The 22,573-nt window shown below is 57.1% G+C and overlaps 1 protein-coding gene across 1 annotated transcript; it reads left to right on the plus strand.

The window, feature by feature from the left end:
• The first annotated feature begins 2,881 nt into the window (after positions 1 to 2,881).
• On the plus strand, positions 2,882 to 14,063 carry LOC127016821 (ras-related and estrogen-regulated growth inhibitor-like). The gene is made up of 4 exons (XM_050897565.1): positions 2,882 to 2,978; positions 11,086 to 11,142; positions 12,701 to 12,774; positions 13,443 to 14,063. Exons 1-4 carry the CDS (start codon positions 2,882 to 2,884, stop codon positions 13,926 to 13,928), a joined length of 714 nt encoding a protein of 237 aa, XP_050753522.1. The 3' UTR covers positions 13,929 to 14,063.
• The last annotated feature ends 8,510 nt before the right edge of the window (positions 14,064 to 22,573 follow it).

The following is a 22,573-nucleotide window of genomic DNA, read 5'->3' on the forward strand; positions in this document are numbered from 1 at the left end:
TCCTGTATGGTTTCTTCTGTGTAGGATAAGGCTGAGCCTTCCCTCCCTTCAGGCCCCTTCTGTGAAACCTTGTTGGGCTATATAATGTCTTTGAAATGCTTCACTGTGCCGCGGCTGATCAAAAGTAACCGGAGAGGGGACCTGGATGGGCAAAGGAGGACGCCCGCTCGCTAACTGCTAAGATCAGTCTAAAAGGCCTGTTGAAAGAGTCCCAAAGTCCAGCCTGGGATCTCATCACTTGCTAGACATCGTAGCAGGGCCAGCTAGATTTTCCTTGAGGGTAGATCTTCTGCCTTCTTCCTCGGCACTGGAAGAAAAGACGAGAGCGCATCCCTTTCTCTGCCATTGCTGAGAGGCCTCTCAGCGGAACAGCTCTGCAGGGGGGAAGGCTGGGGGCTTGGGCATTTTTGGTGTTCTGAATATGTGCAGGTAGAAACAACTGTGGACTGCGAGGCACGTGCGTCCCTCTCCCTCCCGACGGAGATGTGTGCGGGAACTGAGGGGCTACCGTGGCGGGGCCGCGAGTGCGGTGGTTCAGTTTTTGCAGAAGAACAGGGGAGGTGAAGTGGTTTTCCCAAGGTGATACTGGAAGTCTGTGGCAGGGCTGGCGCACGAATGCAGCTATGCTGGTGCTGCGCTTCAATTTCAAGTCCGTCCTTCTGGTACGCTTGTTCCCACACCCCTGCAAATCCGTGCCCTTCTAATGCAATCAGAATCAGGGCAGGTGGAGATACATAGCTCAGGACTGCTCGGCTTCCAGCATGGCACAACAAGGCTGCGCTGCCAGTTGCTTTAGCAAGAGGTGAGGGCAGCACGCTCCTGCTGCGGGGGACTCTCGTGCAAGAGGAATCTGAACAGCCCCTGGGAGCAGTGGAAATAGTTATTCTGGATTCCTCCAGCCAGGAACCTGCCGGCCAGTTCCTGCCTTCCAAAGTGCAAGGGTTGATTTGCCATGAAATTTGACCATTTTTTTTTTTGTCACAAAACTTGCAGGAAAAGAATTTCCTCTGCGGCTTCTCCCTCGCTGTCAGATTTGGCTGAAATTGGGCAATGTATTCAAAAATGGGATTGACGAGGGACAGGCAAGACAGAGGACTTGATTGCAGACATCTCATTTCCTTAGGAAATCGGGCTAAAAATAGGAAAGGAACATAACGGAGGCTTCTTTTTCTTGACAACCCCCCCTCTTCCCCAGCTGGGAATCGGCTTTTGTCCTGAAATCTGAGGTTTATTGCTCTTGCTGTCGTCTTCTGGGCTCCAGATGTAGTCAAGCCGTGAACGTGTCTCTCGTCAGCTCTGGAGAAGCGGTGCGGGAACACGGTTGTTGCGAGCGGGTGATGCACGGCAAGACACACGCGGGGAAGCACACACCAGCTTGCGATGGCAAGATGAATTTCTGGGTGAGGTCTGCTCGCTCTCCGAGGAGAGCCCTCCAGGCTCCCCCAGCACAGTCCCTGTTTTAACCAGGGCCCCCCCGCTCCAGCCAGAGCTTTGCCCCGGCAGCATTAGCAGCTACGGCTCTCCTGTTGGCAGCAGCAATACTTTTGATAACCCTTCTCCCCGTTCAAGGTGAGACACCCACTTAGGCGCTGGTTGTGTGCTAATGTCTTCTGTAGGCATCGGCGATGTTTGCTTTCGACACATGATACGGTCTATAAATATCGGGCGGGTTTCGTGTTACCTTGAGCACCGTCCAAGGCGGCGTGGATGGTCTGTGCTCTGCTGCAGGCAAAGTCACCCAAGATGGTCAGGCAAAGAGATCCTCGTGCCAGAGAAATGACTAAAGCCTTCGGAAAAGAGACTGAGGCCCTAGTGCAGGCATTTGACTGCTCCGCACCCTCGGTCAGGTCTCTTCTGCTGGAGTTCGCAGCGCTGGTGTCATCCGTGCATCTGTGCCGCAGGGGCAAGCTGCGTCCTGGAGTTTGCTGAAGACAGTCGAGATGTTGCAGGTCTTTTCCCCTTCTTCCCAGTGCTCTGTGCACCCACAACACACATCCATGCCCGCTCCGGCTGCTGCTCTGAGCAGTTACACATTACCTGTGCCCGCGCTTGTATATACACACGCACACATAACGCCTTGCTCTTGGGTACTCCTTTACACTGTTATTTAACAGCCTTGCAATGCTGCTGCACCAAAGCACATGCAAAGTTTGGTTCCAGGCCTGGTGTGAAGTCTTAGCTCTTTGATATCGATGGGGATTTAGTCGCTGATTTGCGCGGAGCCAGGATTCGCTCCTTACCTTGCTCGTGGTCGAGGCAAGGGCTGGGCGATGTGCTACCAGCCGAGTCTGGTGAGGACCACACTGCACCTGAAAGACGGGATGAGGGGAAAGACCGGGGGCTAAGCCAGCTGGTCTTGTCTTTATTAACTTGTCTTGCACACAGAAGTGGCCGAAGATGAAATCGTGATTTCATGCAGGGATCGGGGTGGGGGGGAAGGCAGCGCCCTGGCCGTGTTTCCCCGCCTGGGGAGGTGTTGCACCGCTTCTCCACTCTTTCCTCGCTTTGCCCCCTTTCAGGCGAGCAGCTCTCCAGGCCAGCAGCTGCCTTTCTTTTGGCGAAGGGTGCCGGCGAGAGCCACCCCGAGCTGCTTGCCTGCGGGGAAACTGAGGCGCGATGCCCGACGCGCCCCTCTCCCAGCTCCTGCGGGACGAGGTAGCGGCCGCCTCTGCTGCCTGACCCCGGGGGGCACCACCTCCGCGGGAGGAGGAGGAGGAAGAGGAGGAGGAGGAGGTGGGCATCAGCTGGGGACCGCCTGCACCGAGCCCAGGGGCTGAGCCCGGCCCGGCCCTCGGGGCGGAGCCGGCGGTGCAGCGCCCGGCGGAGCGGGGAGCGCGGCGGAGCCCCGGCCCCGGTCCCCGGTGCCGGTCCCGGTCCCGGCATGAGCTTCCCGCGGCCCCTGCGCCGCTCCGTGAGCCTCAGCCCGGGCCGGACCCTGCGCCTCGTCGTGCTGGGGCAGAGCGCCGTGGGCAAGACAGGTAGGACGGGGCTCCCCGGCATCCCTCCGGCACCCCTCCCCGCGCCCCCCGGGTCTCCTTCCCCGGGAAGAGGGGTCGAGCCCCCCCCGGAGGTCCAGCCGGGGCTGGGCAGCAGGTCGGGGGCTGTTTCAGAAAGCCGGGATGGGGAGCGAGTTCCTCCGGGGCGGCTGCGGCATCGCCCAGGCGGGACCCCCGAGCCCGTTTCGTGTCGGGGCACGGAGTTTCCCTCCCCTCGAGTGGAAGCGGTGGGCGCTCTGCGGCCGGGGGCTCGTCCCAAGGGGTCTTGTTCCATGCCAAAGCGGTCGCCGGCTGCGCGGCGAGCCCAGGGCGGTGGGTCAGGGTGGGAGGCTGCAGGCCGTGGGAGCTTTCAGGACCAAACGCCGAGCTCAGGTTGGTGCTTTACCGGGTACTTGGAGTTTGCTGCTCGTTTTTAGCAACAGGAGTGGGGTTTGCAGAGCCCCGTGTTGCAGCGCTGTGCGTAGCTTTCCTTTAGGAAAACCCTCTTTCCCTGCACTTTGCCCAGTGCTCTCCATCTGCAGCTGCTGGGGTGGGGATTTGGGATGCTGAGCCGGGAGCACCTGAGCTCTCTTCTTCACCCCCACACCTGCCCGGGGATCATCCTTCCACCCCTTCCCGCTCCTCTACCCCGGTCTGCGAGCACCCCGGGGTGAAGGCGGCCTCCGCTCCGTTTCTGCGCACCATTCAGCGTGCCCGGAACAGGGTCGAGAGGTGCTGGTCGCTGGCAAGGAAAGGTGCATGTCCACGTTGTTTTTATGGCAGTGGGGCAGGGGAGCAGCGCTCCACGCAGAGCTTGGGGGGGGCACATGGCCGGGGCTGCTGTGTCCTTGGGGACAGGGCAATGTCCTGCTGGCTTGTCGCTCCGGAAAAGGCATAACCTTTAAATACGCTGCAGCGGTGGCACCTCTGCCTGGCCCGCGGCCAGCGGCTTTGGCTGTTGGTGCCGCTGAGGTTGCGTTTCCATATACAGTAACCGGCGAGTTCCTCTTGCCCAGCGTTAGTGAAAAATCATGATTTCCCTGACTAAATTAAAGGAGGCAACTCCCAGATCTCAATTAGCAGCCCAGCGCCGGGGAGCAGGAGCACGGGAACGGAGCTCAGCTCCGGGCGTACCCAGAGCACCGGGGAGGGGGGGTCCATGCGCGGTGTTTGGCCTCAAAGTCCCTGCAAGCAGATGGAGCCGCGAGCGACCGTCGTACAAAGCGTACCAAGCGCTTTGGCTCGCCCCCCACCCCGGCCAGCACATACGCGTTTCCCCTGCCAGCGTTAATCCCACCCAGCGTGGAGCGGGCGCCTGGGAGCTTTGGGCCCCTCCTGCGGGCAAGCGAGAGGCCGTTGTGCCTCCTCTGTAGGGTCGGATCGTGCCGAGGGTCTTTAAAGGTTCCTCCAGCCGGGTTCGGCCCCGGCGCCCTCCTCGGTGGCTGCCGCGGCAGGGCCGGCTATCGTGCGGGGCCGATCTGCCTTGCAGCGGCTCAGCTCCGTGGGTGCCTGCAACCTTCGTGCCCTTCAGCAGCGCGTTTTTTGCCATCCTTTTGGGCTGTGATGGTAACACAGGCCATGAAATCAGGGCAGAGGGAGGTAATCGATACCTGGCTCATGCAGAGGAGAGCCGAAGCGTGCCAGGAACTGGGAGTAGACCCCAGGAATGGCAGGCACGCGATCCCCAACGGGCTGGCAGCCGCCCTGACGAAGGGCTCTTGCCATCTCTGTCCCCTTGGGTGCTGTCCTGCACGTCCTCTCCTGCAAAGGGACAGCACGTCATCTTCCCTGGGTGCTGTGCCCGAGCTGCCTGCGAGCCCCTGCGCCAGACGGAGCCGGGGGCGAGGAAACCTCTAAGAGCTTTCCCCTGCCCGGCGGGGCGGTTAACACCCTGGGCAATGGACCGTGAGCATCTGGCCTGAGGGACCCGCCTGTGAAATGCGAGGAAGGAGTCAAAAGCATCAGCATCATCGCTCGAGCTCCCGCGGGGCTGGGGAGGACGGGCTGCGGGAGGCGGCGGGGTGCTGGTCCCCAAGGCAGGGGAGAGACGGGGCTGCCCGAGCTGGCCGGGAGAGGAAGGGTGCGATGTGTGGGGATCCCCTGTTTTGGGGAGGGGAAGCAGGAGAGGGTGAAGGTGGGTTTCATCCAAGCCCATCCCTGAGTTGCCAAGCTCCCGGTCCTGGTGGGATGGGAGGGCTGCGAGCGGACCCCGTGCTGGAGCATCGCTGGAGCATCGCACGGGCGAGCTGTTGGCATCCGCCCCCTTGGGAAGCAGAAGCCAGGTTGGGAGAGCGGAGGGGGCCGAGGGTGTGAACAATCAAAAGGGCGATTAAAATCTGGGTGGCCGCAAAAGGGGGAAGAAACCCCACAGGTCTCAGCAAGAGAGGTCGATTTTTTGGAGCAGTTCAGAAATCTTCAAGATCTGGTGATCCGAGGTCCCAGATCCTCGGAGCGGGGACGGGTTTGGGTGCAGACCCGTGGCTGAACCCCGGCAGTAGTTTAAAGATTTGGCCGGGGCTGTGTAAATCACCTGCGGGAGGCTGTAAATCCAGCCCAGCCAGAGCTTGCGTTATCTTCTGTCTTCTGCTGTTGATGCTAGCCAGTGTAAACTTTGCCATACTTCAGAGGAAAGCTCTGCTTACAAAACACGAACCGAAGATGAATTGATGCTGTAAGCCGTTACGTTCGCAAGAGAAATGTGTTATGCAGCAGCATAAACAGAGCGGCACGTGGGCGCGCGGGGCTCGATGCGATCCTGGAGGTACCCAGCCCGTCCCCGCAATGGCAGGTTAATTGCGCGTCGAACCATCCCGTGGTCATCCCTAGAGACCAAACTGAATATAAAATTAACCCTTCCAGCTTTGGGGCTCTCCAAGGAGAGCCCTTTCTGAGATTATTGATGTTCAAGATGGGGGAAAAAAAAGAATTCCTTATAAGGCTGCGTGGATGTGCTGACGCCTTTCTGCCTGCATCCGCTTCTTCCGATTGGCAGCTTCGCTTGCGTTCTTGCGCTCCAGCCAATTTTTAATCAATTTAATTGGCTCCTCTTCTCGTACAGCACCATGCGCTCCGGCTTTGGGTGGCTGCCTAACATATGACACAGAATCAGGTGCTTTCTAGAAATCGAGCCTGACTTGTCTCGCTCTCCCCCTGATAATTTGGTCGCCTCTTTGAAGATGCTGATACATGCCTCCTGCGGGATCCTTGGTTATCTCCGCAGAGCAGTTTTGCTAAATTACGTGCTTGTTCCATCAAATCCCTTCTCTGACGGGCAGGGTTTGAAACCCAGGGGTGGCTCAGAAGGCGAGAGGATGGTGAATTGCCCAAACAGGAGCCAGGCAGGTGTAGGAGGGCAGGAGGAGCCGCTTGGGGCAGAGATGCTGGGGCTGAAGAAGCAGAAAGCCTAGTTCAAGTGGGAAGCCACGTTCCCGGGGCGAACGCACAGATCCGGACCGGCGCGGTGTGGGTGTGCAGGGGCGAGCCATGGGGAACGTTGGCTGATGGCCAGCTGGGACAAACTGCCCCCGAATTTGCGTGGGGAAAGCAAGCTTGGTGTGGGAGTGCATCAGTCCTGCTTGGTGTTAGCTTTTCATCAACTTCTTGTGGTTTTGAGGGGGTTTAATGTCGTGTCCTGGGTTCGCTGAGGTTTATTCTCCCCTCACACTCCCCTCCCCTCTGTCTCCTTCCTCCTCCTGCGCTGCTGCCTGCTGCGCAGCTTCTCCATCCTGTCCCTCCTGGGCTCTGCACCCCTGCCTTGCTCTCGCTGGGTTTTTTTCCCCCGTTCCCACTCGTTTTCCACCAATTTCACTTGCTGCTCCTGTTGCCTTTCCAAGCCAGCTCTCAGCCTCTCCGCTGCCTTTCACTCCTGTCCCCACACAGCCTGCCCGTACTCATTACCGTCATTAACACCTTGAAGGGCTTAAGCATCACTTCCATTAGCCGTGCTCCTGTGCTCCCTTCAGCCTCCGAACCATGGGTTTCTCTGTCTACACCAGAAAATCACACCCAGGCATCGATGGTGCATTTTCAAAGCAGCTGCGTTGAAAAGGTGTTACCTACAAAAGGCCACGTGGAAGGTTTTGCTTTGAACCGGCGTATCGGCAGCATCAGGCACGTGGATCGGCTCCTGAGCACCAAGGCAGCCTGGAAGGTCCTTTGAATTAGCTTAGACCTCGAGGACCAAGTGTGACGATTAGTTGTGTTGCCTCACTCTTTCCAAAGGCAAGACGTTTCTGAAACAACATCTGAGAGGGTGTTTGCGCTGCTGCCGACTTTTCTCCCCAAAACGCAGCTCCCCTTTTTGCTCTGTGGGGAAGATCTGAGAGCCAGAGGAAAGCTCGCTCCTCTGCAAGGGTGGAGAGCTGCTTTTGGAGATGCTAGTGCTTTCCAAGGCCACCCTGTTGCATCCTAAAGGCAACTCCCTGCAGAAAGATATTCCGAAGGGTAGGGATGGAGATGAGGGTGAGTAGAAAAATAAGCCTTTGGGCTTGGCCAGGGGGTCCTTCACCAGCAGAAGGGATCTCAGGAGATGCAGGTGGTCACCTGCAGTGATCTCTTCTCAAGACTGGTCACTTCTCCTGCTGATGCGAAAGCTCCTCCAGTGCCGGGGAGTTTCACTGGGGCAGGACCAGACCCTGCACCGCCTCCTTTGATGTTTTCTGAGCAGAAGAGGTGTAACGTTTGAACCTCCCGTTGCGTTTGCTCCCTTGCTTTTTCAGCTCCATGACCCAGAGCCGAGTTCCCCGTAGCGCTGCCGTTACGGGACTGCTCCCAAATTATCCCCCGGCAGCCAGAGCTGCAGAGTTTCTCCTCAGTCCGAGCCAAGCTGCAAACGGCAGCCCCGGCATGCAGACACATCCCCACCCGCCGCCTCCACGCGGCCACCGGTCTCTGCCAAATCACCGCCACCCAGCAATTATCCCATCCTGGACGAGATGACCCATTTTAGCGAGCCGCCGCGGGCTCTGTATGCCATGCCCTCACTCTGTGCGTGGCCGAACAGCACCGCGGCTTTGCTGCCGTTCCTCCTTCCCCGTGAAAGCCCAGGAGTGACCGCTGGCTCTCTGCAGTCACAGGCTCCAGGCCATGGTTTTCCCTTGCTGGGCAAAGGAGTTCTCTTGCCGTCAGTCCCTGGCATAGCCTTGGAGGCAAGTTCTCCGCTGCTGGTAAATTGACGGCAGCCAAGCACCACCCGCTCCTCCTCGCCTCTCCAGTATCTCCCCTTCAGCCCGAGCATCGTGGCCTCCTCGCAGCTCTCCCGCGGCTTTTTTATGGGCTGCTTGAGGCTGCAGGTGTGAAAAGTCAAGTAAAAAGTATGTCGGCTTTGCTTCAAAGCAAGAACACGTCTCTGGCCAGCTCTTCAGCACCATGTTCCTGCACCCGCCCTTGGGATGTTGCTAGCCTCGCCGCACTCTTCCCAAAATGAAGCCGGCGTGGTAGCATCTCACCAACGGCTTGGCAGCATCTCACCTGCTTCTGCCCACTTGCACGAGCACCAGTCTCCTCTTGTCACCTCCCCGTGCCACCCAGGGTGCCAGCATGGGGCCCGCGATGGTCCTGCTGTGGCGCCGGGGGCTGCTGCGGTGCCGGGGCAGGCTTCCCCGTGTGCCGGCTCTGGAGCAGGAGACGGTGATAAAACCCAGCACTTCTCAGGGCAGGGACAGATGCGTTTTTGTGGCCCTTTGGCCACATCGGGGACACCGAGCGAAGCTTGGTGCTCCGTTAGCAGGAGCGACAGGCACGCTCTGGCTGCCTCCCTGCCCTGTTCAGACCAGCAGGATTTTCAGCACCTCCAAATTGCTTCATTACTTAGAAAGCCTTCGCTTTTTCCCCCGTTTCCCGTTGCTGGCCATTTGCCAGCTGAGGCTCAGCCCTGTCTGCGGTCCCCCTTGCTGGAAATACCTGTCTAGAGACCTTGCACAATGGCAAAGCTTTTGCTGCCCTTTCTGGAGAAATGGAAGGAGTCTCTCCGATTCCTTTTTGCAGTCCCTAGAGAGCTTGCCCACCTCAAACAAGCCCTTGCTGTGGAGCCGAGGTCTGTCTCCTTCAGCCTGGCCGGATGGAGAGAGATGATGAGAGGCAGTACTTTTCCCCAGCGAGGAGAAAGCCCTTGCCATGTTTGATGGAGCTATCAGGCAAGCCTCCAGCATCAGCAGGCCTCCACCCAGCCTAGCATTAGAGCGTAATTTGGGCTTTGCATCTCCCGGTCTCTGGTGCAGGGAGATGGGGTAATTGGATAAGAGGGGTTTAATTGCCCGCACTGCTGTGCTGCGGCTGTTCCTGCCTTTCCTTGCCCTTGCAAGGAGGAAAAATCGGGCCAAAGGATTCAATCTCCGTGTTGATGCTGTGCCAGCAGACGGAAGGGGCAGGGGTGTTTTCGCGGTGGGGGGTTGCTTCGTCCCGCTGCGTGCCGGGGAGCTGCCGGGCAGCAGGACTCCTCGCAAGGAGGAAACAGAGTCAGCGGTCCCCGCTTGTGCCCAGCATCCCCGTGCTGGGGACGGGGATGCCCAGGCGCAGGCATGGCAGGAGGGTGACGTGTCTGCCCAGGGGTGGGCTGGTCCTTGGGACGTCTGCTCGGCTCTTGCTCCCCCAGCTCCTAACGCTGCCGGGTGCCTTGCCGGGGCTGTTTTTGCTGCAACGCGTGGCTGGCGTAAGGGGGACCTCCCGGTTTGCCGTGCCCTGTGTTCCTCCGACTTTGGCCTTTTGATGAATTTGATGAGATTTGGTGCCAACGGCCTTCCTTTCTCTGTGCGGTGTGCCTGGGTCAGGTTAAACAAACAGTGCTGAAATTCATGGGACCCATCCAGGCAGTTATACCGTCAGCGCCGGTGATATAGAGGGAGAGCCTGGCCCGGCACCCACTGGCCCCCACGCTGAGCTCGCCATTGGAAAGCGGTTGGCTGGAGGCCGCCGAGGGGATCGCTCACCCGGCATAAAATTTAAGCACGCGCGTAAATCTTTGCAGGATCGAGGCCAGAAAATGCAATTTATCAGCCCCGGCCGTGCAGGAGGGTGAATTCCACGTGCGAGGAGCCGCCTTCCGCCTGCGCGCCTGGGTGCGTTCGCAGGGTGCGGCTCTGCCTGGGCTTTGCCTGCTGCCTTGCCTGCTGCCATCCGCCCAGCGCGGTGAAACGCCTGCGGTCTTGGCCGCCTCCGGCAGAGCCCGACCGCCTCTCGCTGCCGCGTTCGGGGCTCCCGAGCTGCCGCGTCCGCACGACCCAGCAGGACGTTTCTGACAGCAGCAGCGCAGGAGAGGTTGCTGTGCTCCGGCAAGGCGAGAGGTTGGGTTAGCCGGTCTCGGGGGAGCCGCCGGTGCTTTCCATTGCCGCTGGGCTGCATTTCATTGACGTGACGGGCGTTTTGCTGCCGACAATGAGCAGGCAGCTTTGGGCAGAGGTGCCTGGTGTGTCGCTCATGGAGCTGGGCAGAGACCTCTTCCGCTGTCTGGGGCATCTCGTCGCGCAGTGGGTTTCGGTCCTTGACGTAAACATTTGCAAAGAACATGCAAAAACCATCTAGCCTTTTCCCGGGGCTGCAATGAGGTTATTTTGAAATGCCCGATGTCTGCGAGCTCTGGAAATGTTTTAGGCTGTGTAGGAGCGGTGAGGTGCGAGCTGTCAGCCTGGGTGGGCTCCTGCCTGTCCCGACACGCTTTTCCTGCGTTGTACATGGGGTAAAGCAAGGCAGAGGACAGCCTGCACTGGGCTGTGCCGTCATCTGAGGTCTTTGGGGGGAGAAAAGCGGGCTTGTAGCAATCTTGGTCCAAGGCACCCACCTGGGCAACCGTGATCCTTTCCCAGTCTGCTTCACCCTCACCTTTTGCCACCAAGATCTGGCAATTTGCCGCTTTATTGTAGTCTTCTCTGGTCATCATAGGGCAGCCCCGGCCAGCATGCAGCAGTGACCCAGCCTGCCTGGGAGCCTTTGAAGACACTTTTCCCATCCCTGCAATCACCTGGCCCTCATGGGGCTGGGTTTGCAGCACCGCTGCTGGGATGTCTTCTCCTGGTGCCCACGTGGGCACGCTCCATCCCTCCTGCCTCAGTCGGCCGATGTTTCTCTGCAGTTTGATCTGACAACCGTAACTGGGTTTGTTGTGGTTTTTTTACAGCATTGACCGTAAGATTCATCACCAGGAGATTCATTGGAGACTACGACCCAACCCTCGGTAGGTAAAGTCCTTTTTCTTGTTGCTGTCGCTGCTGCCACCGGCTCAGCCTGGAGACTCCGGTACAGCCAGCGCCGCTCCCACAGAGCTGACTCTGCTCCCAAACTCACCGGATTCATTCCTCTTCTTCCTCGACCAGGCTGGCAGCGGTCAGAGCCACCAGCCGTCGTGGCACCTCCCTGGCTCTTGCATCCCCTTTTCCTTTTATGTTGTTTTGTTAAGGCAAAATCTGTTGGGGCGAGCCATCGGCATCGCACAAGGAAGCACAGCGTGCTCAGTCATCCTCAAGCAATTTGCTGGGAGATGGCTTTTAAGGGGAAGGAGGTATCCTATCTAGGAGCAGTGGCTAGTGCTTTCCTGTCTTCTAGGGGCCTGGGGGGTTTTTTTTTTTGCACTTGGGTTTGAGTTTTTTTGGGCACTGAAGTCATGTCCCTGCTGAAGTATCCCAGAAATGACCAGTTGCTGGCTGTGCATCCTTCTGCCTAACTCCTGCTGTCACCCGCCGGGCTGGGAAATTGGGGATGTCTCTGCGTTGTTCTAACCCAGCTGGTTCACGGGGGACCCAAGGGAAAGGCTTGGTTTGAAAAACAACCCCGCTGTTGCCCCGTCTGTCCTTTACATCCCTGCTGCTCGCTTGTTATGGTGACTGTCGTGGTTTAACCCCAGCCAGCAACTAAGGACATGACCGATGCTTTTCCCCCCCCCAGAGTGCAATTTGTTTTTCCTCTCTGCCTGCTGCTGCTTCCTCCTGTTGGGCTCGCTCCGTAAGATGTGATAAAAGACAGAGACCATACGGGGAGCATACCTGGTGCTCCCCCGTGTTGGAGGAGGGAGAGGGTGCCTGGTTTATCCCATAGATGGCCAAGCCAAGCGGGTGGCACACGAACCCCGGTGTGACCGAGGTGCTCCATCTGCACAGAGCGAGGCGTCCCGTCAAGCAGCGCTGCGCCCAGAGCGGTTGCTAAGCAGAGTGCCGGCTGCTTTTATTGCCTGATGATATTAGTGAAGCTCGAAGCGGTTTTTGTGCTGGAAGAGCTGCCCAGATGCACGCCTCGCAGCCGCTTTTACTGCTTGGTTAGAACTGAGCCGCTCCCCCGCTGCTTCGGAGTAGGAGTTCAACGCCGGCTGGGCAAAGGGCTGGCTTAGGAGCATGAGCAGGGTCTCAAAACAAAACCCAGCTTTTCATACCCTCCTGCTGAGCCCCTCTTCCTTTGCAGAAGCATCGCTCCATGACCCCTTTTTGCTCCAACGCTTCGGTCACCGTTGCCCTTTTATTTCCAGCAAAGTGAAAGCTGGCCGGGTGCTGGCTGGGGGTCTCCGCTGCCCATCGTCGAGCCACGGGCTCGATGCCGTGGGCGCAGGGCTGCCCTTCCCAGGCGTGGGGAGACAGGCTGAGGACCAGCTCAAGATGTGGACTCGAAACAGAGGCCACATGGGCTGTAGGTTGCAGCAGGTGAAAATCGACTTCTCCAGCACGGCTTGTATGGAGGCCACCTGGGCTGTCATTTGCCACCCGGGGGCTTCTCTCACACACGCTTTTCTGTCTGTCCTCCTCCAGAAATGATTTACAGACACATGGCCGTCATCGACGGGGAGATGGTGCACTTCGAGATCCTCGATACAGCAGGACAGGTGAGCTCACGCCGTTTCGGAGCTGGCTGACCCTGGAAAATACCATCGGGGAAGCGCGACTTGCCGTTGAAGGCAGTCCCTGCTCTTCCACTAGCTTTAATCTGTTGTACCCGAAATATTGATCAAGATCTGTTTATCTCGGAAAAAGGATGTTTTGGAGAATTTATGTCTCTCTAACATCAATTACAGTGTGGCTTCAGCTAAGTATTTCCCCATTCCCCTTACCGGTGTGCGGCGCAGCTCTGCTCCCCGTGTCAGTGGAGCATCCTGACGGCAGGGAGACAGCTGAAGGGAGCAGGAGGGTGCTGGGTCGAAGGACCCACCACGCACCAGGATTGCGGGCGATGGAGAGCCCTGTGCTGGCTTCCCCTCTAGCAACAGCTCTGCCTTTGCGTACCCGCTTTAGCAGCACTAACTCTCCCCTCGTCCACACCAGGATGGGGCTGATTGCCGTCTCCATCCGTCATTTTGCCCAACCCATCAAATTCCTGCCCTGGGCTACCTGTGTTGCTTTGCAAGTCACTGCTGTGTGCAAGCCCAGGGCCAAAAACCTTCAGGGAGATGGTGACGGGCCCCCTTGGGAGGTTTTCTAGGTTGCAACCAGCGGTGTTGGTCTTTAGGAGATGCTGGGGCTTCTGGTGTTAATACGAGCTCGTCTGCCCCGGCAGGAGGAGGATTCCCTGCAGATCGAGGAGAAGATCAAATGGGGCGACGGCTTCGCTGTGGTCTACTCGGTGACGGACAGATGCAGCTTCGATGAGGTCATGCGGCTGTGTTTCCTCATCAACCACATCCACTCCAGCCCCAAGCGGAGCAGTGGGAGCGAGCAGCCACCTGTGGTCATCGTGGGCAACAAGAAGGACTTGCAGTTTGACAGGATGGTGTCCACGGAGGACGGCGAAAACCTCTCCAAAGCCTTGAAGCTTCCTTTCTATGAGATCTCCACCCGGGACAGCTATGAAGAGACCGTGGCGGTGTTCAACACCCTCTACCAGGAGCTCATGAGACAGGGGCATTTCTCCCCGGGCTCCTTCAAGAGGAGGACAGTGTCGAAGCTGATGGAGAAGATCCCTAAGATGCAAGCCAGCTCCACCTTGAACTCAGCGGGCCGGAGCCTCAGCTTTAACTCCTTCAGGGACTACATCCCCGAGTGAGCGTCCCCGGTGCGGAGGCGAGAGCGACGGCCAAGCCGGGACGGAGGGACAGGTTATCCTGCTGCCAGGGCGCCTGCTGCTTCAGCCCCGGGGTTGAGAGGCAGCTCGTGGGGCTGTGCTGGCTCCCGGGAGGGGAAGGTCAAGAGGTGGGGAGGGTGGGATTGGGGTACAACAGCCTTTTAAAGCCCGTAGGTTTTTACAAACGGGCTTTGTGTCAGCAGGGAAGATGTTCTTCGTCCGTCTGACCCCTTTGCTCCCGCTTCCTCCTCCTGCACGGCTGAAGTCAGTAGCGAAGGTGGTTTGTGGTGACTTCAGTGGTGTTGGGTCAACCCTTGGAGGCTCAGAAGCGTTTCGGCGGGGATCAGACCCAGCACAGATACGTCTGCCTGGGTTTTCCCGCTCCCCTAAGAAAGCCTGCTGGGTCTGTTTGTGCCCCGAAGTGTGCACCCCACAACGCCGGGGTGACCCCAAGGGTCGCACGGGCTCCCGGGCTGTCATCAGCCATCCCTCCCCTGGGGAAAATGGCTGTTGCTTCTGCTGCTTGGTGTTGCTGGTGGGTAAAATCCTCTGGCTGCTCAAAACCTTTCCAGCCTGGCCAGCTGCTCCGGGGGGTGGTCGCTGCCCACATCCCCCCCTCAGTGCCCCCAGACCCACCCGCCGCAGGGGTCGGTGGGTGGCGGAGGGCTGCGTCCCCCTTTGCCTCTGCTGTGGTCCCCCCGAAGAGCCGGGCCAGCCGGTTTGCCCATCTGCAGCCACCAGCGTCCGTCTGTCGGAGCCCGGGGCTGCGTTTCCGTACTGGTTTTCCCCTGGGTTTGTGAACTGAAGGCGCTGCGGAGGGGCAGACCCCCCGTGTCCCCCAGTGTCCAGCTCTGCTGGAGCCCTTCTCCCTCCCTGGCTGCTCACAGGCTGGCACCCAGGGCCTGTTTAAAACCAAAACAGAGCTCTGTTTACAGTGGGGGGGGAGAAAGCCTGTTAATCCTTGGCTTTTCTAAAAAAACATTTTTTGGCGCACTCTCCTTTAATAACACTGTAAATAAAATCCTGGGCAAAGGGCAGTGAAGGCGGCAGATGTTGCTGCTCCATCTCAGGCTGAAGGCACCGCGTGCTCGGTACTTTGCTGGGGTTTCTGCCTTCGCCGAGTCTGCCCCTTAATTTTACATCTCCATCTCGCTCGAGGCAGCCCGTCTCCAAGGGGAGGCAAATCGGACAGACTGCATTTCTGGTACACATTGAAACCTTAGGCTAAGATCACGCTTCTCCATCCCAGCGGAACAGTATTCCTGCGGCAGCTTCTCCCGTTAATGCCTTTGCCCTGCAACTCAGCTGAGCGTAGCGCAAGCAGAACCCCCTGGGTGGCAATTTGAAGCATGGATGCAACGGAGCTGATGCCAGGAGGTGCAAATGATGCCTCTAGCAGGGACCCCCTTGTCTGCTTATTGATTGCCCCATCCCCAAAGGGGAAATGGCTGGGGCCTGAGGATTTGTCTCTTTGCACAGAGGCAGGGCAGCAAAGGCACGGAAAGGAGCAGGGCTTGCAGCCGGCAGCATCTTCTCCCTGCAGCACCACTTCTCTCCCTCCCTCCCGCCTGCTGCGGAGTGCTGCGCTGCCGTTCGAGGTGAATGTGCTGGAAGACCTGTGGTGTAACACGCCCGTGTCCCCCCCCGTAGCGACCTGTTGCATCGTCTGCTGCTGCGTCCTGTGACAATAAAAGCCGAGTTAGCAACCGCCTGCGATGCTCTCGTGCCTGTGAGCGCGGGGACGGGGTTCTTTTATCGTGCTGTTTCCCTTTCAGGGAGACTGTAGCAAAGGGGTGCGCAGTGGGCAATACACCCTTTAAATTAGGGCCAGGCATCTCCCTTACCTTCTGCCCGAGCCCCAGCACCACGTGCCTTCCTGGCTCCCTCCATCTCGCAGCGATGGGGAAAGTGCAGGCAGCGATGTGTGCCCAGGGAGCGTATACAGCAGGGCTTCCTCCGGAGCATCGCAGCCTGGGGAAACCGCTTATCCCACCTCCCCTCCCCGCTACGAAACCTGCACAGACACCCCTTCCCCTCCTACAGCTCCCAAAGATGTTTCCTGGGGCTGCTTGCATCTAGCCAAGGGCTTTCTCTCCAAGGGTTTCATTAAATCCCACCTTTGTTCATATACTCACATCCCTCCCGTGGGGTGAAAACGAAGCCCGTCGAGGGGCTGGGCCAAAAGAGCAATTTGGGACTGCTGCTTTCCAGCATCTTAATTAAAATCCTGAATGCCAGCAGTTGAATTGCCTGAATTGCTGCCGGGGGCTGCTGGTTCAATCACGGCTCTGCGTACGGCGAGAGCAAAACTGGGGGCTTTAAAGCCTTGGAGAGCTGGCCAAGGGGAAGCGAGGGCTGGGGGGGGTTTTTTGTTTGTTTTAATTTTAGGGTTTTTTTATGGCATTCCCAAGCAAGCTGAACACTGCGAGCTGGGCTTGGGGTTTTGTGGTCTGGCAGCCGGAGCGGGTGTTTGCTGCCCGGCTGGCCGGGGCTGGCTGGAAAAGAGTCGCTTTCTGGAGACGCTGAGCTGGCTGCCGCTGCCACATGCCAGGGACCCGGGTCAGCTGAGATCCAGCCCGACCAGGGAGCCGCCAGGACGGGGACAGAAGAGCCCGGTAACTACAAAGACGCAGCCTTCAGCCTCGCTCGCTGACCCCAAACCCAGCAGCTCGGGGCCGCGTTAACAGTCCAGCTCAAAAGGGATTGAAAACCCATTGGGATGCTGAACGTATGCTCGAGCCTTTCACCACGCCACAGAGGTTTTGGGTGTCTTTGAGCACATCGCTTAAGTCCCTGATGTCCCCAAGGCTTGTCCAAGTATTTCCTTGCTGGCTCGAGCTCCAGGTCGGTGCAATGCCGGGCAAGGCAGAAACCCCCGTTATTCGGCATGAATTATTCGAAATGATGAATGAGAGAGGACCAGCCGCCGGGAACAGCATCCTTCAGCGCTCCTGGTCTCTGGGAACAGAGGAGCACTCGGCACAGCGAGGATCGCTGTCCTGAATTAACCCCAGCACTTTTTTTATAGCACAAGGAATTCAGAAAGGTTTTCAGCCAAAAGCTCAGTGCGGTCGCTGCCCGCGCTTCAGCCCGCAGCCCCCTCGCCGAGGCCAGGAGGCAGCTTGGCCTTGCACGCCTGCTATAATTAGCAAGAAACCTCATTAGTATCAGGCTCAGCTGCCTTCAGAGAGGCCAGGGGGAGCTCGTCAGGGCTGTTAATTGCTAATTACTGAAAGCCTTTAGTGGCTCTCCTGGGGGAGTTTCCCCTCTCAGCTACAAAGCCTTGAGGGTGCCACATCCATCATGGGTGGGAAAAGGCTTGGTGGGGAGGGTTGTGTCGTGTTGCTCTTGGGGTGGGCTCTCTGTGGGGACCCAGGGATTAAAGGTGCCCTTGGGGGTGATGCATTGGGGCAGCCCCATAAATCCTAAATCCCTGTGGTGGGGGCTCTGCAGGGCTCAGGCAAGAGAAGAGGAGGAAGAAGAAGAAGAAGGTCGGTCTCTGCCTTCCTCGGAGCAGAGGCTGCAGCTTTAGAGGCTCGGGGAGGTGAGTTAAAACCAGATCCCTGGGGAGGAGGTGCCCAGACCTCCATTCTGCAGCCCCGTGGAGGTGCTTGGTTCTGTGGGGGTGCGTGGACCTGCAGCCTCCCCCTTGCTGAGAAGGGCAATGCCACTAAAATAACGTTTAAGGGGATTTTGGGGGTGGAAGCCAGGAGTGTGTGGAGTGAGGGGCTGTGGTTTGGTTTGCCTTGGAGACCTCCAAAAAAAAGAAAAAACAAAACCCCACCCCTGTGGAAGAGCAGGCTCCAGGGCTGCTTAATAACCCATGCAGGAGAGAGACTGATGGAGCTGGGGTGTCCTGTACTGATCCTCTGGGCAAATGTTCCTGTGTGTTGTCGGAAAATGCCACCCCCCTGGGGACAGGGGGGTGTCCAGAAGGTTGTCCTGCACCTGGGGACCATCGCTCCTTCGAGCCCGATGTCCGGGCTGTCCTGGCTCAGCTCCACGGAGAGAAGCTGAAGAGTTTTGGTCTCATCATCCAAAAGGCATCTCCAGGGCAGTGATTTAATTTGGTGAGCATGTAGGCTGCAAATCTGCTTACCAGATTTCTGGGAAGCTTGGAAGAGGCAAATGAAACAGAAATGTCCTTCCCAAAAGCTCCCTCGCCTGCCGGTCACCACCAGCAGCTCCCTGGCATGCCAAGCCTCCTCACTACCTCCCCTTAACCCCATCTGCAAACGCCTTCACTGAAAAAGCAAGGTGTGTGTGTATCCCGTGGGCTGAGATCGGTACGTATAACGTATTTTTTTTTCCCCTACGTTGCACTCGGGTTGAGCCCTCTGGAGTGAGACGGGGCAGGAGCTCTTTGTGCGGATGCTCGAGTCCTGACGGTACCTGCTCCTCTGCTTACACGCCCCGTGCAGTTTTGGGGAGCTTCCTCAAAAATTAAGCCAGCTACGGGGCTGGGACTCAACTCTAGCAGCCAAAGCCTTGCTCAGAAAGATAAAACCATGCTTAGGTGGGGATGGGAAGGCTGACTTCAGCGGGAGGTGTGATCACCTCTTAGCAAGGGGCACAGAATAAGCCTACGAGGTGGAGTGGAGCTGCTTTCTCTTTGCAGCTGCAGCCTTTATCATCAAGCTTGTGCCCTTTTTTTTTTTAAATAAAAAATAGTGGGTTTGGGCTTTTTGAAGGCTTTACCCGGAGGAGCAGTGTGTGGATCTGGCCTTGCCGCAGCTCCAAACCAGTTCCTGGGGGCGAGGGGGAGAGCGGAGCTGCTAGTGGCATCTTCCCAGCAGGCGCTGCTTTTAGAGACCCAAAATAAGTGAGACCTCTCCTCCTAATGAATTGCTTTGATTTAAGCTCAGAGCAGAAAGATTGAGATTGTCTGGGCGTTGCAATGTTTCCTGGCTTTAAGATGCCCGAGCTGGGTGGCTGGGGGTTTCTGGGTGCTGGGTCTGGGGGTGCAGGAGGGCAAGTGCCCGATAAAGGCGGTTTTCCTTGGCACGGCAGGCTCCTCTCCCCCAGATTAGCAATTTTAGGTGAGTCTTGTGCCTTGAGTGTGTTGGGCACATGGGCTCAGTCCCTGCCACCCGCTCACCACCCTGGGTGTCCCCTAAATATCGGGCTTTGCCTGGGGTGAGAGGGGGGACAAGGGGTACACGGGGGCCGTTTCCATCCCATCGGCACCGACCAGTGTTGGCAGCCGGAGCCTGTGACTTTCCAGCTGCTTCGAACGGCCGCTGTGACACATCCATGGGTAATTTCGGGGAGCTCAATACCTGCGGGGTGCTCCGTGCTGTCCCCCCGCCCACCCTCTGCCCGAAAAACTGCTGCTCGATGCGAGACCGCGCTTAAAGCTCAGACGGGCTGTGGAGGGATGCACACAACTTCTCGCATCTTGGTGCTCCTGGTTCAGGCGGACGCGATGCGGGGCGGGAAGAAACAATAGTTCCGAGCAGTCGTTTCCAAATGCTGTTACTATTTATATGCCCACGTTTTCAATGCGAGTCCTGCTGCTTGTTTTATTGCCATTATAAATAGCTGTGAAGTTGCCTGGGAGTTCATGGAAATTTGGGATTGCTTTCCAGGGGGCTGAGATTTAGGGTTTTCAGGAGCTATATCACCCTTTTCTCTTTTTTCTTTTAAACTGTTCAATAGCCGAGCTGTAATAACGAGCACAAGGCTCTATAAGGCACAGAGAATTTCAGCACAGCCAAAGGCTTTTGCTGGCCCTGAAAGGAAAGGCTGGGAACTGCAACAGGGAGAAAAGCAAAAGGAAAATGCCCACTGCAGCGCATCAGCTGGCTTGCTCCTGGGTTTGATTTTTAAGGCATCTCCTCCAGGTTGGGCAACAGCAGATAAACCACGGGTAGGTACCGCGGTGGAGGTGCGGGCAGGAGGATGGGTACATCCGTGCTGTCAAGGTTTGGGCAATCTGCTTTGGCTCATCACTATATCTCCTGGTGTGGATACATAATGGAAAAAAATTGGGGTTTTGGGTGTAGGCTTTTAAGGTAACGTAGGATCCATCCCCGCAGTGAGAGCTTGGCCGGAGCCTGGGGGATGAGGCTGCTCCCCCCTGGGGAAAACTGAGGAGAGACGCCAAGTCCTGGAGGCACTGTGCTGCTCCCACCAGTTTTCTTTTGTTCTTGGCCAACCCACACATCTTTTTTTTTTTTTTTTTTTTAAATAATAATATTAAAAAAAAAAAAAAGAAACAAACCCAAACAAGCATCCGCAGTGTAGGCTGGGCGTACTGCTGGGAAGCCGTGGCTGTAATCACTGGCGCTTTGAGGCCACAGGAAAATATTGATGGTAAGGGCTGGTCCTCTCCAAGTGCAACCCTGTGCTGCTCACCTCTGCTCATGTACACAGAAAATCCCTGTGGCTGTCCATGCTCTCTGTTTTTCCAGCCAGCCTGAAAGGTAACAACAGGATTTTTAAAAGGATGCTGTATGCAATCTACAGGGCATACTGCGAAGGAAGCCTCTCTTAAGGGCCGCTGATCCTAAATCCCAATGGGAATAAGCCTTAGTCCCCGTTTTCTGGGTGTTTCACCAAAAAGCTTTGATTCCTGAGCTCTGCTTATTGATGCTGATGGGTTAAATGTATTTCCAGCTGCCCACCCCTTCCCCGGACACCAGCAGCTCCTAGGAGTTGCATCCCACCCACCCCAGCAAAAGCCCTCGAGCATTTGTAAATCAAAGCCTTTTGGAGGTGGCACACATGCCCCTCAGCGTCCATGGAGCTTGGAAAGCCCCATCGGATGCAAAATGGGACACTCAAGGTCTTTTCAGACCTGCAAAGTCAGGAAGGTGGAAAAGATGCCCCATTTTGCAGAGGAGGAGACTTAAAACTGTAAAAAAAGAAAAAAAACCTCTGCAAGAAGAGGGGCAGGTCAGCTTGCTGGAAACCAGGCGAACTGCCCCAAAATGTTTGTTCTCTTGCGACCGCTCAAGGAGAAGTGGTTTTTCTTGGCGGTTTGAGGAAGATTAACGCAGGCAAAGCGGGGCTTCAAGCTGTTCGCGGGAGCCAGGTTGTGCTATGATTTGTGACGGGCAGAAAAATCGGTAAAAATATTCCTCCACCCTCAAAAAAAAAAAAAAAAGAGGTGATGAGAGGGTTCAGCCCCGAATCCCCCGCGCAGCCGCCTATTTGCAGAGCTGGGGGGGGGCTAATTTGGCAGGGTGTGCAAGGAACAGATTTGAGCTGCTTTTTAAGAAAAGCTTTTTAAAAATCCCCCCATTTCCCGGGGATCCCACCCGGGTGCAGCCCCCCCTTAGCCCGTTGCATCGGCACTGCTGTGCTGATAGCAACCGCTGGACTCGCCGTCCCTGGGTTTCTCTAATCCCATCTTGAAGCGACTCACGGCCCCTCTGCCATCCCACAGCCACAATTTAATCGTGCACCGTGTGACAGAGCGTTGCCTGGAGCTGCTGCTAAATAACCCCATCAGTCACCCCGTCACACCCCCCCCCCCCCCCAGCCCGTTTTGGGGTGAGGAATGGGGAATTGCCGATCCCTGTGCAGCTCCTCTGGATTTTTAGGGCTGCCACTGCATCCCCATCCATCCCTCTCTACCCTGGACCAGAGGATTAAACCTTCTTGGTGCACCGGGGACCACAGCCCCATCCCAAAGATCATTTTTCTGATCTCTTCTGCCCCATTTCTGCATGGTTTTTAGCCAAATCACACTCTTGCTAGGGCAGATGGATTTATAAAACCTCATAAAAAGAGTGGCAAATCGCACCCTAGTAATTCGGTCGGCTCGGGTTTATGTTGTAGCTGAACAGCTTTGAATCACCACGGGATTTTATTAACTTCTACTTGTTGCCTTTTTCCAGGTCGTGGGCTGTGTTGAGCAGCGCAAGTCCTGTGACCTTGCTTGTAACACCTTTGGTGGAAAAAGCACCCCTTCTTCCTTCTTTTTTTTAATGTTTTTCCCTTTGTTTTAACTAGTTTTCAGTCCATAACCTTGATAGCTTTTTTGGGGGGGGGGTGGGGGCGTCCCGTGAGAGTTGTGACCTCTTTCCTTAGCACTTCACACCCAACCCCGTCTCCATCACCTATAGCTTTGCTATAATCTCTTCTAACCTGGCAGCTGGAGAGAGCGTTTTCCCAGGTGATCCCGGTCCCTTTTTGGACGGACATCATTGTCCTCCGCCTCATCTCCAAGCTTTTGGTGAAGCCTGCCTCATCCTTTCTCCTCATCCGGGATCCAACCTTTTCTCCCCGCTCTGGAGCCCCTGCCAGCGGCTGGGGAGATGCTTGTCCCGATGTGATCGACCCATTTCCCCCTCCATCCCATCCTGGATGTTGCCCCAGCTGAAATGAAAAATTAACCCTGGAGGTGCCTGTGGGAAAGACCCCTCCAGCGGCTTATTTGGGGCACGGCCAAGGATTTTCCCGGTGGATTCGGCAGTCCTGAGACTCTCCCAAAGAGCAGTGTCTCCTGGGGTGAGTAGTGCTTTTGTCTTTGGGTTCAGGGCTTGGGGCTGTTGGGGTTTCACCTGGATGCAGGATGGGGAAGATCTTTGAAATCTCTATTTTTATTTTTTTTTAACAGCTTGGCAGCCGACAGGTTGTAACATTGCTTGTAAAATCCCAGTCTTCCCTGATCACCCACA

The sequence above is a fragment of the Gymnogyps californianus genome, chromosome 5, assembly GCF_018139145.2.
Source record: "Gymnogyps californianus isolate 813 chromosome 5, ASM1813914v2, whole genome shotgun sequence".
NCBI classification, from domain to species: domain Eukaryota; kingdom Metazoa; phylum Chordata; class Aves; order Accipitriformes; family Cathartidae; genus Gymnogyps; species Gymnogyps californianus.

What these genes read in the sequence shown, in the direction of transcription:
- LOC127016821 (XM_050897565.1), top strand. Translation starts at nt 2,882, where the DNA reads ATGAGCTTCCCGCGGCCCCTGCGCCGCTCCGTGAGCCTCAGCCCGGGC. An exon ending in GAGCGCCGTGGGCAAGACAG is followed by an intron (nt 2,979 to 11,085) that starts GTAGGACGGGGC and finishes GTTTTTTTACAG; the next exon opens with CATTGACCGTAAGATTCATC. An exon ending in TCCTCGATACAGCAGGACAG is followed by an intron (nt 12,775 to 13,442) that starts GTGAGCTCACGC and finishes CTGCCCCGGCAG; the next exon opens with GAGGAGGATTCCCTGCAGAT.